The sequence below is a fragment of the Centroberyx gerrardi genome, chromosome 15, assembly GCF_048128805.1.
Source record: "Centroberyx gerrardi isolate f3 chromosome 15, fCenGer3.hap1.cur.20231027, whole genome shotgun sequence".
Classification (NCBI taxonomy): Eukaryota; Metazoa; Chordata; class Actinopteri; order Beryciformes; family Berycidae; genus Centroberyx; species Centroberyx gerrardi.
Genome location: NC_136011.1, coordinates 30,239,669 through 30,257,792, shown reverse-complemented (window position 1 = coordinate 30,257,792; position 18,124 = coordinate 30,239,669). Strand labels below are relative to the sequence as shown.

Genomic DNA, 18,124 nt, shown 5'->3' with positions numbered 1-18,124 from the left:
GGAGCATTTTTGATAACTAGTTCCCCTCCGCGGCTGCAGCTCGCTCGAATATTTCCACTCCAGCGTTGCCGTACTTCACGGAGCTCTGCGCATGCGTCGTCTAAAACTGCAGGTCTAGAACTGCTGGTCTAACACTGCGGTTGGTCTCCGCGGCTGCAGCTGGTTGAAGATGCAAAAAACAAAAACCTGCAATCAGGGTGAAAAGCAAAAGAGAGAACTGCTAATTATGAGCGCTCATTTATTTGATTTGTTCTCATCGTGTTCTGGTTCTAACTGGAACCAAACAGAACTGCAGGATCTGAGTTCTCCTCGGCAGCAGGGGGCGGGATTGTCTTATCTGTCGGACTTCACTGCACTGGATCTGAAGTGACACAGCAAGACGAGGAGCTGCTTCTGATCCAGAGGCTGTGTGTGTGTGTGTGTGTGTGTGTGTGTGAGAGAGAGAGAGAGAGAGAGAGAGATCAGAAAGCATTGCAGTAACTGATAATGTTATAACTTGTCAAAATGTAGTTGCACCAACACGTATCTCCTGCTGTCAGATAAAAACCTCTTATGTCCAAATAAAAAAACATCACCATTTGAGGTCACATAAGATGTTTAATGAAACCAGAACACAGCAGGTTATCACTGCAGGCCCGACCAAAACCTGATGCAGCTGATTTCAGTTTATTTGTGTTCAGATAGTAGATCCTCCCTGTTTCTCCCTGCTGTCAGTTTGCTGCTGGTGGGAAATCTTCTCACAGGAAGAGACCGATCCAAACTGAGGAGGGAGATCCAGAGGAGAAAGCTGGACTCACCAACGTTGGATCTTTGGTTTCTTTTGGTATAAAGCAGCACAGACCGCTCCGCACAGGGTTTCTGAAGTCCTCAACGTTCAAACAGCAACTCCTCGCTGCCATTAGGGGGCGCCAAAGTACAAAGGTACCAAGTGCAGCTTTAAAAATGCCACTCGTTCATTTTGGTACAAGGAGCACTCACTGATCTTCAGATCCCAGTAGACTACTTTCACAATGTTTCAACCAACAAGGTTTGTCAGGAACTGACTGGTCAGACTGGTCAGACTGGTTCAGACTGGTCAGACTGGTTCAGACTGGTCAGACTGGTCAGACTGGTTCAGACTGGTCAGACTGGTCAGACTGGTTCAGATTGGTCAGACTGGTTCAGACTGGTCAGACTGGTCAGACTGGTTCAGACTGGTCAGACTGGTTCAGACTGGTCAGACTGGTCAGACTGGTTCAGACTGGTCAGACTGGTCAGACTGGTTCAGACTGGTCAGACTGGTCAGACTGGTTCAGACTGGTCAGACTGGTTCAGACTGGTCAGACTGGTCAGACTGGTTCAGACTGGTGTAATGAAGCATCAGCAGCTTGAATTTTAAAAACTTTATTGTGCAGATTTATCATCCAGCAGGTCGGCTCTTCACCTTCTGCTATCCGGTTCAAACTGGTTCAGTAGTCTGCACTCTTAAAAAACAAAACAGAAAAAACCAAAAAAACGGTTCTATACAGCAGCAGAAAATGTTTCTTCAGGTTTGTACCACAGCAGAACCCTTCATGGTGCTGTACAGAACCTTTTAGAAAGGTTCTGTACAGCACCATGCTCAAATAGTTCTACATGGAACATTTATGGTGCTGTAAAGAATCTTTTAAAGATGTATGAAATGTTCCAAACTGGCAGAATTAATAGAACTTAAAAACCTCACTGGGTTCTTTATTCTGATTTACCAGCTGTTTTTTTAAATTTATTTTATTTTAACCAATCAGAGGGTTCTTTGAGTCATTATGGTTCCATATAGAACCACTAGAGAACCCTGGAGGAACCCTCCTGCTACACTTAACAAACAGGGTTTGATATTGCACCACTTAATGGTTCTTTAGGCATGAACTACATCACAACCTTTTATTTAATGGTGCTGTAAAGAACATTTTACAGTAAGAACACACAAAATATTCCAAATCAGCTGCATTAATGGAGCTTTTAAAGAACCGCACTGGGTTCTTAGTTCTGATTAACCTTTTCTTTATTTTATTAAATCAGAAGGTTCTCTCAGTTCACCTATATAGAACCACACAGAACCCTGGGAGAACCCTCTTTGCTCTGTGGTGCTTTAGGACCATGAGGAGGAAATCTCTGTCGCTATTCACTCTGAGCAACACGCACTCTCTCCGCACACACACACACACACACACACACACACACACACACACACACACACACGCAGTCTCTCCACACACACACACGCGCGCGCACACACGCACGCACCGTCCACGCCTCCTCTGTATTCATGGCACATGCCTCCTCCTCACAGACTCTAAACTTGGAAGCAGCGGATGATCTTTCCTCCTCCACAGCTTCTCCATCCATCTCTCCTCTGCAGAAAACATCTCGGAGCCGGACAGACACCTGCCTCCCTGCTGGATCCAAAACACTTTCTGACAGACAGACTGAGGCGGAGCACCGGACCGGACCGGACCGGACCGGGATCGTCACCGCGCTCTACCCGGCCCAGAGCGCAGGCTGGGCGGCTGGCGGACGGAGGACGGCTCGGTGTGTGTCTGGATGGATGCTGACCGCCGGCTCTCTCGTCTCACCTTGGGGAGGTGAGTGTGTGTGTGTGTGTGTGTGTGTGTGTGTGTGTGTGTGTGTGTGTGTGTGTGTGTGTGTTTCCTCTCGTGACCGCGGACACGGCCAGCATCACCGGGATGACGTCAGAGTCGTGACACTGACATGCCCGCTGTTATTCATGTTTATCAGGCTACATGTTATCCTGATCATGCGATTTAACCACATCAGAAAGGAAGGAGTGGTGAAGTGGGAGAATGTGTGCGCGCTTATGTGTGTGTGTGTGTGTGTGTGTGTGTGTGTGTGTGTGTGTGTGTGTGTGTGTGTGTGCACTGTGCGTAGGTGTGTGTGTGGGAGGTGGTGGTGGTGGTGGGGGGGGGGGGTCCTCTGGGATAGCCTGTATTGACTCAGGCTTTATTATTATGCATGGTTTATTTTGACGCTCCGCTGTTGGCTGGTGGAGGCAGCGGGAACATTCCCTCCCTGCAGTGATGCTGTAGTAAAGTTTATAGGATACTATACAGATATTAAAAGTCCATATAGGAATATTATAGGAATATCAATACAAATACCATGGAGAATTTAAAAAATATCATAAAGTACAATAAGGTCACTATAAACTACCACAGACAAGTAAGTCCCTATCGGAAAATTACAGGATTATTATACTGATTTTTCAATATTCTAGGAATATAATACTGAAATAGTGAAACCAAAAAATACCATAAAGTAATTCAGCATCACTATAAGCTCACTATTGACAACTACAGTTACACTATAAGACCCTATAGGAATATTATTGTAATATTACAGGAATACTATGATTTTTCAATATTATAGGAATATTTTCGTGATGCCATAAGAGATAAAAGTATAATAAGGTCGTTATAAGCTCACTATTGAGTACCACAGACACACTATAAGTTCCTGTAGGAATATCATAGGATTCTTATAGGATTCTTATAGTGATTTGTCATGTTTTAACGCTTGGAAATCCAGAAGAAATTCATGGAATGCTTTTCTGAAAGGGAGAAACCAGTCAGAGTCCACTGTGTCATCTGACGGTGATTTTAAACATAAAAACAAGCAAAAATATAAGATGTTTGTTGTTTTGTCATTCTGTAGATTCACTTTAAATAGCTATAACAAAGGCTCTGATGGGCAAAGTAGAGGTTTTTCAAAACACTGAAAGACTGCAGGCTGTCCTTAAATGTTTTAATAACCATACAAATAGTTCATTTTCATCTCTGATCAACAACAACAGCTCATGTGAACCATAAAGCACAATGGGACCAATCAATTACTCTGAAATTAAAAGCTTTTTACTGCAGAAACAAAAACTATCATCTGCATGTGTGCTGACAGTATAGTGACAGTACAGTGACAGTATGATGACAGTATGGTGACAGTATGGTGACAGTATAGTGACAGTATAGTGACAGTATGATGACAGTATGATGACAGTATGATGACAGTATGGTGACAGTATGATGACAGTATGATGACAGTATGGGGACAGTATGGGGACAGTATGGTGACAGTATAGTGACAGTATAGTGACAGTATAGTGACAGTATGACGACAGTATGATGACAGTATGGGGACAGTATGATGACAGTATGATGACAGTATGATGACAGTATGATGACAGTATGGTGACAGTATGATGACAGTATGATGACAGTATGGGGACAGTATGGGGACAGTATGGTGACAGTATGATGACAGTATGATGACAGTATGATGACAGTATGGTGACAGTATGATGACAGTATGGTGACAGTATGATGACAGTATGATGACAGTATGGTGACAGTATGGTGACAGTATGATGACAGTATGATGACAGTATAGTGACAGTATGGGGACAGTATGGTGACAGTATGGGGACAGTATGGTGACAGTATAGTGACAGTATGGGGACAGTATGGTGACAGTATGGGGACAGTATGGTGACAGTATAGTGACAGTATGGGGACAGTATGGTGACAGTATGGTGACAGTATGGGGACAGTATGGTGACAGTATGGTGACAGTATAGCGACTGTGTGGTGACAGTATGGTGACAGTATAGTGACAGTATGGTGACAGTATGGTGACAGTATAGTGACAGTATGGTGACAGTATAGTGACAGTATGGTGACAGTATGGTGACAGTATAGTGACAGTATGGTGACAGTATAGTGACAGTATGGTGACAGTATAGTGACAGTATGGTGACAGTATGACGACAGTATGATTCAGTCAGTAAAGATAATCCATCACTGTGAATGAGAAGCAACAATCTGCATCAGAACGCTAATCTCAGCCTGTAAACTTTTACATTTTGAAAGAAGTTCTGTTCACCGTTTCATATTAATGTGTCACATTTGGGAACCAATAGCCATCATTATTTGTGGTTCTGTTAGGCCCCGCCTCCTGTCAATCACAACCCAGTCGAGCCAACAGACAAACCAAAGCAAGACTCTTCCTCCAGCTACAGTCTGGAACATGAAACAGAAATGAAAGCTGCTGCTCTCTTCTTTACTGGGAGGAACTTGTAATATTTAGACAGAGTTTGTTTCAGAATATTTACTGTGAAAAACAAGACGAAGGAAAAATATAAAATATTTCCTAATGTGATAAAAGCTGGAAAACCATCTACAGTGATGGAAAACAGGACGGGAATGCAGGAAATGAGCAGAATCAGGCTGAACTGTCCTTTAATACAGATAGTGAACTGACTCAGGATCTGTTTTAATGAGCTGATTAAAGCCAGCCGGGTCTAACCGTCCCCTCGGCCACGCAGGCCGAAAAGCAGCTTCCGCCTCTCTAATGCTAATAAATAAAGGAAGTGGTTCATTCTAACATGACACACACACACACACACACACACACACACACACACACACACATTCACTGAAGCATCTAATTGGATCCAGGATGCTGCTCAGCAGGCAAATCCACTCACAGCGTTCTGGATAACACCCAGGTCACACACACACACACACACACACACACACACACACACACACACACACACACACACACACGTATAGACTTACTCATGTATGTACGCTCACATGTTTGCATACACACCTCACACACACATACGTGTACATGCATGTGTGTTTGTGTGTATTTATTTTTTGGTGCTCACACAGGCAGCATCCATGTGTGCAGCTAGGCATCAGTGCTGTGAATGTGTGCATGTATCTGTGTGTGTGTGTGTGTGTGTGTGTGTGTGTGTGTGTGTGTGGTGTGTTTGCCCACATTGCGCATTAGTTTGGTTTGTACCAGGGTGAGACAGAAATCTGATCTGATATTTTGTTATTAAACTGATCTGCTCCAGTCTGATCTGATGCAGTTTGGTTGTCTCTGAGAAGAACTGAACCTGAAGTGATCCTAATGAGACATTTTGACCAGATTCCACACAAATATTGATGGATATGTTTCTTCTTCTTCTTCTTCTTCTTCTTCTTCTTCTTCTTCTTCTTCTTCTTCTTCTTCTTCTTATTATTATTATTATTATTATTATTATTATTAATCAGAGCTGGGGACTTGAGTCACATGACTTGGACTCGAGTCACAGTTTTAATTACTTGAGACTTGACTTGATGCATGAAGAGAAGACTTGAGACTTGACTTGACTTGGGTTCTGGTGACTTGGGACTTGACTCTGACTTGTACTTTGATGACTTGAAAAGGTTTCTAAAGTCTTGACTTGAGATCTTGTGTTTGTGTAAATGACTTAGATTGAAAGTGATGAGATTTGTTCCAGCGGACGACTGAATTTAAATTCTGTTTTCTGAATTTGTATGGAATGATTGAATTTATTGAAGTTGAAACTGATTATAGAAATCAAACTCATGATGCTTGACTTGGTAATCTACATTTAGACTTGAGACTTGACTTGAGACTTGTGCCTCAAGACTTCAGACTGACTTGGGACTTGAGTGAAGTTGACTTGGTCACACCTCTGTTATTAGCAGTAGTAGTAGTGATAGTGGTTTCAATTGTGTGTTGGAAACACTGATTACTTGGATTTTTGGGACATGAAAAATATTAAATGTCGGCATGAAATATCAGTATCTGTCTTCAAAAACCCTGTTTTACATCTAACTGCCATCTGAACCATCAAACCTCCACTCAGAAGGCAGAGATTAAAACTTTCCTCCAGTTCCTCCCATCGAACATCAATGGGCAGAGCAAGGCACCGACCCCGCCTTGTGTCTGAGAGTTTCAATTCAGAGTTTCAGTTCAATTTAGGACCTTTTTAGTTTCAGTTGGAATGAAATATGAGACCAAATTCACAGCTTAAATGAACAGACTGATCAGAGTTTAGGACTGAGCTGAAAACCAGCACACTAAGAAGATTTTTAAGAGCTCTAACTCTGAATTTAAGACTTACAATGTTATTTTTTATTCTCTTCCAGTCCTTTTAAGGCCTTGAGTTCAGCACAAATGAAGACATGTAAAACTTGTTTCAGGACTGCAGCTCTGTGGGTCTTTTCCTCCGCTTCACTGTTTTCGCTCTTTTGTCCTCCAGGAGAGCGCAGCCTGCCGTCCGATGCCTGACCCCTGACCTTTGACCTCTGACCCCTCTGAGAGACACCTCTGAAGAGGAGGAGGTCTGACCGGTGCAGGGATGGAGGAAGGGGAGGAGAGCGGGGCTGGACCTGAGGAGGCAGAAACCTCCAGGCTGAGGAGAACATCACCAGGAGGAGGAGGAAGGGGAGAGAGAGGAGGAGGAGGAGGAGGAGGAGGAGGAGGAGGAGGAGGAGGAAGGGGAGAGAGAGGAGGAGGAGGAGGAGGAGGAGGAGGAGGAGGAGGAGGAGGAGGAAGGGGAGAGAGAGGAGGAGGAGGAGGAGGAGGAAGGGGAGAGAGAGGAGGAGGAGGAGGAGGAGGAGGAGGAGGAAGGGGAGAGAAAGGAGGAGGAGGAGGAGGAGGAGGAAGGGGAGAGAGAGGAGGAGGAGGAGGAGGAGGAGGAGGAAGGGGAGAGAGAGGAGGAGGAGGAGGAGGAGGAGGAGGAGGAGGAAGGGGAGAGAGAGGAGGAGGAGGAGGAGGAGGAGGAGGAGGAGGGAGGGGAGAGAGAGCAGGAGGAGGAGGAGGAGGAGGAGGAGGAGGAGGAGATGCAGGACTGGACTTCTGCAAACAGAACGGCCTCATCAACACTCACAGCCTGGCGGTGGAGCGCAGGCAGGCGCTGCTGTCGGTTTACTCCGCTCCGCTGTACCAGAGCCACGTGGTGAACGCCTCCGCCCAGCAGGAGCACAACGGGACGAGTGGAGGGGGGGGGAGGAGGAGGAGGAGGGGGAGGAGGAGGAGCACCAGCAGCAGGAGGCGGGGCTCCTCCTCAGCTCCTGAACCCCAGCTCGCTCCCCCAGGCCGTGGCGGGGGATCCTCGCGCCCCCGGCCTCGTCCTGTACTCGGACAGCGTGCTGCGGGCCTGGGGGTGCGGGGGGGAAGGGGGGGGCGACTGCTGCGAGACGACCTTCATCGAAGGCCCGGCCGACGCCTCCCGCCCCGCCTCCTCCGCCAAGGAGGCGCTGATGTTCGCCGACGGGAAGTTTCTGGACCTTTCCGTCGAGGACGCGAAGATCCGGACGCTGTCGTACGACATCGACGACGACGAGGAGTTCCAGGAGCTCGAGGTGAGGCTTCTGATTTGTCTCTGACCTCACATCGTGATTGGACGAGGCGTTCCGTCCAATGGTATCACTCCGCCTTGTTAGCAGTTAATTAGAACTGTGAATAGGATGAAGCAATCAAGGATGGTTGTTGTTGCAGTGGGGGAAGGTTTTGTTGGTAGAGGGGTAAAATGGTCGCCTTCTGCAGGCGTGAAGATGAATGAAAACTCTGAATCAAAAAGACAAAACCTGCCCTCAGAGAAATACATGCAATAATGTTTGATAAAAATGTTGTTACAGGATAAATGCTGCAACAACGAGCCCAAACTGTTTGTCAGAATATCTCCAGAAAAGCCGTTTGTGTCTCCAGAGTCGAGAGGAAACAGACTCAGTTCCTCCGTTACTCAACTTTCACTAATCAGGAAATCACAGAACTATTTTTCTGTGCCTCAGCCCAAAGTACAATACTTAGGTAAAAGTTAAACTACTGGCTTTAAAAAATACTCAAAAAAGAACAAGTACACAAAAAAGCTACACAACAGTAACATGAGTAAATGTAATTAGTTACTTCCACCCTTGATTATACACACATCCGGTTTTCAGGTGCCGGGTTGAAAAAAGTGGGACAGGAAAGAGAAAACGTAGGACCGGCACAACTAGCTGCGTTCACATGGAGCCTTTTATTCCACTAGTAATCAGAATAATCGCCCAATCAGAATAAAAATGACTCATGTAACCGCCTCATTCAGAGTAAACCGCCTGCTCTGAATGAAATTTCATTTTGTTTGAGAGCGGCGGTTTAAACCTTTTATAATCCGTTCAATGGACACAGTTTCATCATGTAAACACTCATTCTGATCACTTCCTCTGGTTGGAATATCTAAACTCTTTCTGAGCCCATTTGACATAAGTGACGTCAAGATGTTTACTTTTTTCCTGGAGAATTTGAATGGTTGGGCTTGTTATGAACCCCGTGCCTGCTTTTATATCAAGTGCTGACTCCGCCCACCCGGGCCAGCTTCAGCGTACAGCGGTGAAAATTACAAGTGGACCCAATCATGTGCAAACAAAACGTCTGTTTCTGACACTTTTGGAGTCATATGTTAAAGTACAGTAAAGCAATAATGGTGCCAAGCTGGATTCTGTATTCTGTCAGAAACTGTCAGAAACTGTTGTGACTCCATACTGTGCAGCATGTAAACGCACCAGGCGATCCTTTTATTCAGCGCTCATGTTAACATTTGCGTGGGAATCTTCAATCAGAATGATTTCATTCAGATTGAGAAAAGATGTCTCATATAGCTGGAGCTGCACTCCGCTGCAGTTTCATTCCAAAATATATAAAATTCATTCATTTATTCATTCATTTTGTATAAAAGCTTTAATCCCCCAGAGGACGATCTCTACTTCACTGATACTCACATAACCTTGCACAATCACTGTCACACAGTAGTGACAGTAAAGACGCCCCTCTCCCCTTCACCATTATTACTATGATACCGCCTCGCTCTGCCGAGCGTGTCGACACGTGTTCACACTGAACACACGACTGCTGAGAGGAAACCTGCAGCCTGCAGCACGGCTGCTGCACGTCAAGTCTGCTGCAGCCTGGAGATGAGAGCAGAGCTGAATAAAAACACTGACTGAATCCTGATGGAGAGGAGGAGAGGAGGAGAGGAGAGGAGGAGAGGAGAGGAGGAGAGAGGAGAGAGAGAGAGGAGGGGAGAGGAGAGAGAGAGAGAGGAGAGGAGGAGAGGAGAGGAGGAGAGGAGAGGAGGAGAGAGAGAGAGGAGAGGAGGGGAGAGGAGAGAGAGAGAGAGGAGAGGAGAAGTGAGGAGAGGAAAGGAGAGAGGAGAGGAAGAAAGGAGAGAGGAGAGGAGAGGAGAGGAGAGGAGGAGAGGAGAGGAGGAGAGGGGAGAGAGAGGAGAGGAGAAGTGAGGAGAGGAAAGGAGAGAGGAGAGGAGGAAAGGAGAGAGGAGAGGAGGAGAGGAGAGGAGAGGAAGAGAGGAGGTGACAGATGATCAAAGCTGTTTGGCAGAGCAGAAAAAATAAAAAAAACTGAATGAAAGAGGAGAGAGAGAGAGAGAGAGAAGCTAGTGCTGAATACCTGTTCAAGGTCTTTAGTGATAGATGGATAGATAGATAGATAGATAGATAGATAGATAGATAGATAGATAGATAGATAGATAGATAGATTCTGCTGTATGAAGCCATTACACCCTGCAGGATGCTCTTTACTGGGAACACTGGGATTAGTACTGGGAACTTCAGTTCTGCTGATGGTTTTCCTACCTGCTGCCTCTTTGTCATAAACATATTCACAGTAAACAACGCCTTCTTGGGTGCAATATTTTATATTTTATATCTTAAATGGTCAGAAGACATTTCAGCCAACTGTCTAATTAATAATTCTCTAAACTCTCCACTCCTCATTGGTTGCCCTCTTCTCTCATTGGCCCAGCTGTTTTCTCATTGGCTCAAAGAACAGAGCAGGTCAGCAGACAGACTGGTCAGGTGTGATGTCATTTTTCAGCCCTGACAAAAAAACATACAAATAAAAAATCCTTCTGGATGTTTGTTCTCAAACAGCTGAATTCCACAGCAGGTAATCAGTTAGTGTGCAGCAGGAGCAAGATGGCTGCCACGCTGTTTCCTGTTTCCTGCCACCTCCCGCTCTGTTTCCTGTTTCCTGCCACCTCCCGCTCTGTTTCCTGTTTCCTCCCGCTGTTTCCTGCCACCTCCCGCTCTGTTTCCTGTTTCCTCCCGCTGTTTCCTGCCACCTCCCGCTCTGTTTCCTGCCACCTCCCGCTCTGTTTCCTGCCACCTCCCGCTCTGTTTCGTGTTTCCTGCCACCTCCCGCTCTGTTTCGTGTTTCCTGCCACCTCCCGCTCTGTTTCCTGTTTCCTCCCGCTCTGTTTCCTGCCGCCTCCCGCTCTGTTTCCTGTTTCCTCCCGCTCTGTTTCCTGTTTCCTCCCGCTCTGTTTCCTGCCGCCTCCCGCTCTGTTTCCTGTTTCCTGCCACCTCCCGCTCTGTTTCCTGTTTCCTGCCACCTCCCGCTCTGTTTCCTGTTTCCTGTCACCTCCCGCTCTGTTTCCTGTTTCCTGCCACCTCCCGCTCTGTTTCCTGTTTCCTGCCACCTCCCGCTCTGTTTCCTGTTTCCTGCCACCTCCCGCTCTGTTTCCTGTTTCCTGTCACCTCCCGCTCTGTTTCCTGTTTCCTGTCACCTCCCGCTCTGTTTCCTGCCACCTCCCGCTCTGTTTCCTGTTTCCTGCCACCTCCCGCTCTGTTTCCTGTTTCCTGTCACCTCCCGCTCTGTTTCCTGCCGCCTCCTGCTCTGTTTCCTGTTTCCTGTCACCTCCCGCTCTGTTTCCTGTTTCCTGCCACCTCCCGCTCTGTTTCCTGCCACCTCCTGCTCTGTTTCCTGTTTCCTGCCACCTCCCGCTCTGTTTCCTGTTTCCTGCCACCTCCCGCTCTGTTTCCTGCCACCTCCCGCTCTGTTTCCTGCCACCTCCTGCTCTGTTTCCTGTTTCCTGCCACCTCCTGCTCTGTTTCCTGTTTCCTGCCACCTCCCGCTCTGTTTCCTGTTTCCTGCCAACTCCCGCTCTGTTTCCTGTTTCCTGCCACCTCCCGCTCTGTTTCCTGTTTCCTGCCACCTCCCGCTCTGTTTCCTGTTTCCTGTCACCTCCCGCTCTGTTTCCTGTTTCCTGCCACCTCCCGCTCTGTTTCCTGCCACCTCCCGCTCTGTTTCCTGTTTCCTGTCACCTCCCGCTCTGTTTCCACCTCACCGGCCCTCAGCAGATAGCAGCAGCTCTCAGAACAGATATTAATGAATTCTCCAGTGTTTCCACTTGAAGAGCCGGCTCTGCTGCAGGATCTGACTGCAGATCAGATTAAAGTTCAGCTGATGTCACGTCTCTCTCTGATCTCTGCAGCAGCTGCCTCAAACACACATGTATACTCTTACTGTACTGTTACTGCAAACTGTTACTCTTACTGTACTGTACTGTACTGTACTGTACTGTAACTGTTACTCTTACTGTACTGCACTGTACTGTACTGTACTGTAACTGTTACTCTTACTGTACTGCACTGTACTGTAACTGTTACTCTTACTGTACTGTACTGTACTGTACTGTAACTCTTACTGTACTGTACTGTACTGTACTGTACTGTACTGTAACTGTTACTTTTACTGTACTGTACTGTACTGTACTGTACTGTACTGTAACTGTTACTCTTACTGTACTGTACTGTACTGTACTGTAACTCTTACTGTACTGTACTGTACTGTACTGTACTGTAACTCTTACTGTACTGTACTGTACTGTAACTCTTACTGTACTGTACTGTACTGTAACTGTAACTCTTACTGTACTGTACTGTACTGTACTGTAACTCTTACTGTACTGTACTGTACTGTACTGTACTGTACTGTAACTCTTACTGTACTGTACTGTACTGTACTGTACTGTACTGTAACTCTTACTGTACTGTACTGTACTGTAACTGTAACTCTTACTGTACTGTACTGTACTGTACTGTACTGTACTGTAACTCTTACTGTACTGTACTGTACTGTACTGTACTGTAACTCTTACTGTACTGTACTGTACTGTAACTGTTGCTGTATATTCCTCAGATGCAGATGAACTACCTTGTTAGGTTTTACAGCTGAACTTTAATTATTTAGCCTCTGATTTCTGCACTGACAGCAGCTCAGGAAACATAATTAATACAAAACAATAACAACAGTACTACTACTACTACTACTGCTACTACTACTACTGCCACTACTACTACTACTACTGCTATTGCTACTACTACTACTAATACTACTGCTACTATTACTACCACTACAACTCCTACTAATCATCATCATCCATACTATTTCAATAAATACACATCAGAACATAAAACCCCGCAGCAGAGTGTAGCTGCTGCTTTAAAATAAGAGCTGAACCTCTCAGTGTGTATCTGACAGCTCCTGATGGTGTGTGTGTGTGTGTGTGTGTGTGTGTGTGTGTGTGTATGACCTTTTTCTGGGGAAGCGTATTTTACAATCCATCTAATTGAGATCTCTGACTCTCCATCATCCATCCGGCTGTGTGTCTGTGACATTACCGGCACATCCCGCCTCTCAGCGCAGAATGAGATTAGAGAGCTGCAGCTGAACTAACAGCCAATCGGTTTGGAGACGATTAGCCGGCGGGGCTGCAGGAAACACTGTGATTTGCTCTGTAAAGTCCGGCTTAATCTACCATGTGCCTCTAGAGAGAGAGAGATTATTGTATGCATGTGTAAACTCCTCTTACTTGTATACATTTTATACCACAGTTCAGGTGAAATGTACATCAATTGTTCCGATTTGTATAAAAACACCAAAATTGCTCTACATTTACAGTTTGATCACCTGAACATTTTTATCAGCAAATGGGTTTTCCTCCAAATCTGCTGAACTGAACATGAAAGGAGAGAAAACAATCTGTCTACACATACTGCATGTTTAGATGACCAAGGAATATAATAGTGCTAAGGATGTAATGTAAAGGCCAATTCAATGATATTGTGTAAAGAAATCTGAGAAAGAGAACTGAGGACTTTGCCATTTTGCTATATGGGGAAATGCCAGTGTTCACAGTTCTGTTGAAACTGCATTTGCACCTGCAGCTTTAAGTTAAAGTCAAAATTTTAAACTCAATGTGATTTCACACGTGTTCTGCTGTTTAAAAAATACACTAATTGGCCTAATGGGGTGCTGTAATATAAAGAGGAACTAAACCCCAAACCCAAATCTGTGTAAAGCCTGACTTCTAATGATAAAACGTATGCTACTAAAATTTCCATGTGCTATTGGCTGATCTTTGGTCCCAGGCAATGTCACCACCTGTTGTACTCTATAGAAGGTGACATCATCACCTGGTCAGAGGAGCAAATCAAGAGTCCAGTATCAATTTAATATCTTAAAGAAAACTAAATATCTAGGACTTTTCAATGCAATATGGTTTTAATAGGATAAAAACTTGGTAAGAGCATCATGAGTTTGATTTCTATAATCAGTTTCAGTTTCATCATTCCATACAAATTCAGAAAACAGAATTTAAATTCAGTCGTCCGCTGCAACAAATCTCATCACTTTCAATCTAAGTCATTTACACAAACACAAGATCTCAAGTCAAGACTTTAGAAACCTTTTCAAGTCATCAAAGTACAAGTCAAGTCAAGTCTCAAGTCTTCTCTTCATGCATCAAGTCGAGTCTCAAGCTATTAAAACTGTGACACGAGTCTGACTCGAGTCCAAGTCATGTGACTCGAGTCTCCACCTCTATGTCTCGAGTCTCCACCTCTATGTCTTCCTCATCTCAATGCCAGCTGGTAGCCAGAGCAGTAATACAGATGACAGTGCACAGTGTTAATATGCGGGCTCAGGTAGTAACACAGGCAGGAGAAGCAGCGTGACGGTGTTGTGTGGATGTGTGTTGGCAGAGCGACTACTCCAGCGACTCGGAGAGCGAGGACGCCTTCCTGCTGATGCCTCCCAGAGATCACCTGGGCCTCAGCGTCTTCTCCATGCTCTGCTGCTTCTGGCCACTGGGCATCGCCGCCTTCTACCTGTCGCACGAGGTGAGGAACCGCCACAACTCTGAGGTAGAACGTTAAAATGAGGCTGGGAGGAGCTGTACTGAGCTGTACTGAGCTGTACTGAGATGTACTGAGATGTACTGAGATGTACTGAGCTGTACTGAGATGTACTGAGATGTACTGAGATGTACTGAGCTGTACTGAGCTGTACTGAGATGTACTGAGATGTACTGAGATGTACTGAGCTGTACTGAGCTGTACTGAGATGTACTGAGATGTACTGAGATGTACTGAGCTGTACTGAGCTGTACTGAGATGTACTGAGATGTACTGAGATGTACTGAGATGTACTGAGCTGTACTGAGCTGTACTGAGATGTACTGAGCTGTACTGAGCTGTACTGAGATGTACTGAGATCTACTGAGATCTACTGAGATGTACTGAGATGTACTGAGATGTACTGAGATGTACTGAGTTTAACTAGTTGTACTGAATTGTACCGAGTTGTGTTAGTTGTACTGAGTTGTACTGAATTGTACTATGGTGTATTGAGTTGTATTGAGTTGTATTGAGTTGTATTGTGGTGTACTGAGTTGTACATAGTTGTACTGAATTCTATTGAGTTGTATTAAGTTGTATTAGTTGTGTGGAAGTTGTGCAACATTGTGCTTCTATGTTTGTTTTGAGCCGGATGAGTGTATGGTGATGATCCACATTCTATTCTATTCTATTCTATTCTAATAGGTTAGATTAGTAATCATGTTTCCTACTGAGAGAAGACAGGATGGTGTCAGTTTTCTGAGAGGAAAGTCTGAACCTCCACAGTGCTGAAGCTTTGTTCTGCAGTGTGTGAACTGAATGAAGTCTGGACACACAGAGGTCAGACTGTCTGCTCATCACACAACCAGATCATCTCCCAAACAGTCAGGTTAGTCATTAACTTCTTCAGCACACTGAGCCAACTAAATAATCTGGACAGTAACAAACAGACTGACAAATTCATGTGGACAAAATGCACCCAAGTCTTATAAAAGTTTTTAAAAAGTTCAAAAAGTAGTAATCCTCCAGATTCAGATTTTTTATCCAGTCTCCATCTTCGTCCCTCAGCCTCACTGTGGTGTTTCTGCACCGCACTTCCCACAGATCAGCTGTCTCTTCTCTCTGTCTGTTCAGTCATGGTGGCTATCGCTGCTCATGCTAACTACCCAGTTCTTCTTCTTCTGTTGATTCCAAACAAACCGGAAACGTAAAACGCATCACTTCCTGTGCAGCAGGACAGAGCGACCAGACTCCGGCTGTTTAGAACAGACAGAGGAAAAGCTTCATGAACTGGAGATAGTTTGGATCACTGTTGAGTTAGAGAGAGAGAGAGGAGCAGGACAGACAGTTATTTAGAAAGAAATATTGAAGATTATCACTTTAAACAGAATAATGCAGGATTACATAATGAAGGCATTTTATTTCAGAGCGCTGCAGTTCTGTTATTTCTTGGATTCCAGTAAAAACCCTTTTACCAAAGATCACTACTGTTTCTGCTGTGATGGTTTATTTCATGGTGAATCACACAGTCGCCTCTCGTCTCTCTGTGCTGATGTGGATCGTCCGCATGTTGTTGCTGGTTTGAAACTGAGCCTTGCTTCCTGTTGCAACATGCTGCTGTACTCTGCAACTGAGTTTAACATTTAGTTTGGAAAATAGGACAGAGTGGACCTGAGAGAGAGAGAGAGAGGGAGAGAGAGAGAGAATTAAGATAGAATATTGTATGTGACATTCATAGAGCTTCTCACATGAATGTACTTATACAATCACATTACAAGTACATACATAGTACTATAGGGTATATAATGCATTTATGTATTTAATAATTTAATCAGATTGTTAACCCTTGTTTTTTATCTTCACTTTTAATATTTGTTTTTTTTATGTTTTTATGTTATTGTTATTATCATTCACTTTCTATATATATTATTTTCTCTTTTGAGAGAGAGACAGACATTGCTACACAATGACCCAGAGCATCAATCAGTTCTCTCTCTTTCTCTCTCTCTCTCTCTCTCTCAAACACACACACAACGTTACCATGCAAAATAGAAAAACAGGATCATCTACTATGAAAATTTGCACTTTACTTCGTTCCTGGCATGTATTTTGTTGCCAAATTGCCATATGCTTTCACCATTACGCAATGCCAAATGCCAAAAACTATGTGTCCCTCTCACCATTACGCAATGCCAAATGTGCAACGTACATGTCCCGTTAACCATCATCACACATTGCCAATTGCTAAATACGCAACCTACAACCAAAAACAACACAGTAAATATGTAAAAAGCACGGCCCAGCAAAAAGTCATGAAAATAAACTGCAAAGGCATCTTACCTTCACCCGACGCACACACACCCTTGATTGGTTAATACATTACGCTACATTCAAAACAATTTAGTAAATCCTCCCTAGTTGTGTCTCATGTCACTTAAATCAACTCACGTAGTGCAATATTTATTATTACTTTACTGAAAGAGACTTAAAGCTACTCAAAGCTACTCGTCGGGAGCAGGTCAGGAGATAGACTGGGAGTAGCACTCAACCTGTTGCTGTAACTCTGTCCTTTTTGTCTGTAGGAACAGTCTGTCACACCTATTTGCCTGTGTGAAATGCTGCGTAACAGTTGCGTTCAGTTTGCAAGCATAGGAACACATTACATGTCACACACCGCACACAAGATTTCCCAGAACAGCCTTTTTCTCTGCAACGCATTGGGTTTTTCAGGTTGACCATCTCTGGAAGATGTGCAGCAGAAGTTGTGTGGACTGAGACATGGGGTACTGGAGTGACCTGATGTTTTTTGCCTTGTTGCGAAAGGTGTGCATTCTCTTCCTGTACATGTTCGACATCAGTGTCACACTTGGTCATGCGAAACTCAAGGAACTGCATTACGCCCTTTCTTGGTGTGCCACGTTCAGTGTTGTCTTGGCGATACAATAGCCAGCTGTTGGCTAAAGCGAGATCAGTGAAGTGCATCAGCATCCGAATTGTCCACTTCTTGGTTCGGACGCTCATTCTGTAGTAGCTCATCATCCTGTCTACCAAGTCAACCCCACCCATCTTGGAGTTGTACTCGCGCACAATACTTGGTCGTGTGACAGTCACATATCGTTTGTCTTTCTTGGACCGTCGCTGGCAGGTGTTTTCTGGCTGTTCAGCATGAACAACGGAAAGCATCAAAACTGGTTTGTTGTCATACCACTTCACTACACATACCTTCCCATCTCCCCTGGTAACTGATGCTGAGGCACCTCTTCCTTGCTGTTTCATGGTTTGGTCACTTGGTAGCTTCTGCAGTGCTTTGGTGACCCGGTTCTTCATTACTGTAC

The 18,124-nt window shown here is 44.8% G+C and overlaps 1 protein-coding gene across 1 annotated transcript in view; it reads left to right on the top strand.

Moving 5' to 3' along the window:
- The window catches only part of syndig1 (synapse differentiation inducing 1), a 36,108-nt gene that overhangs the window by 4,495 nt on the left and 13,489 nt on the right, over positions 1 to 18,124 (top strand). The window contains exons 5-7 of the mRNA XM_078288654.1: positions 7,637 to 7,826; positions 7,876 to 8,195; positions 14,655 to 14,792. Coding sequence (XP_078144780.1) covers positions 7,637 to 7,826; positions 7,876 to 8,195; positions 14,655 to 14,792 — 648 coding nt within the window. The remainder of the gene's footprint in view (positions 1 to 7,636; positions 7,827 to 7,875; positions 8,196 to 14,654; positions 14,793 to 18,124) is intronic.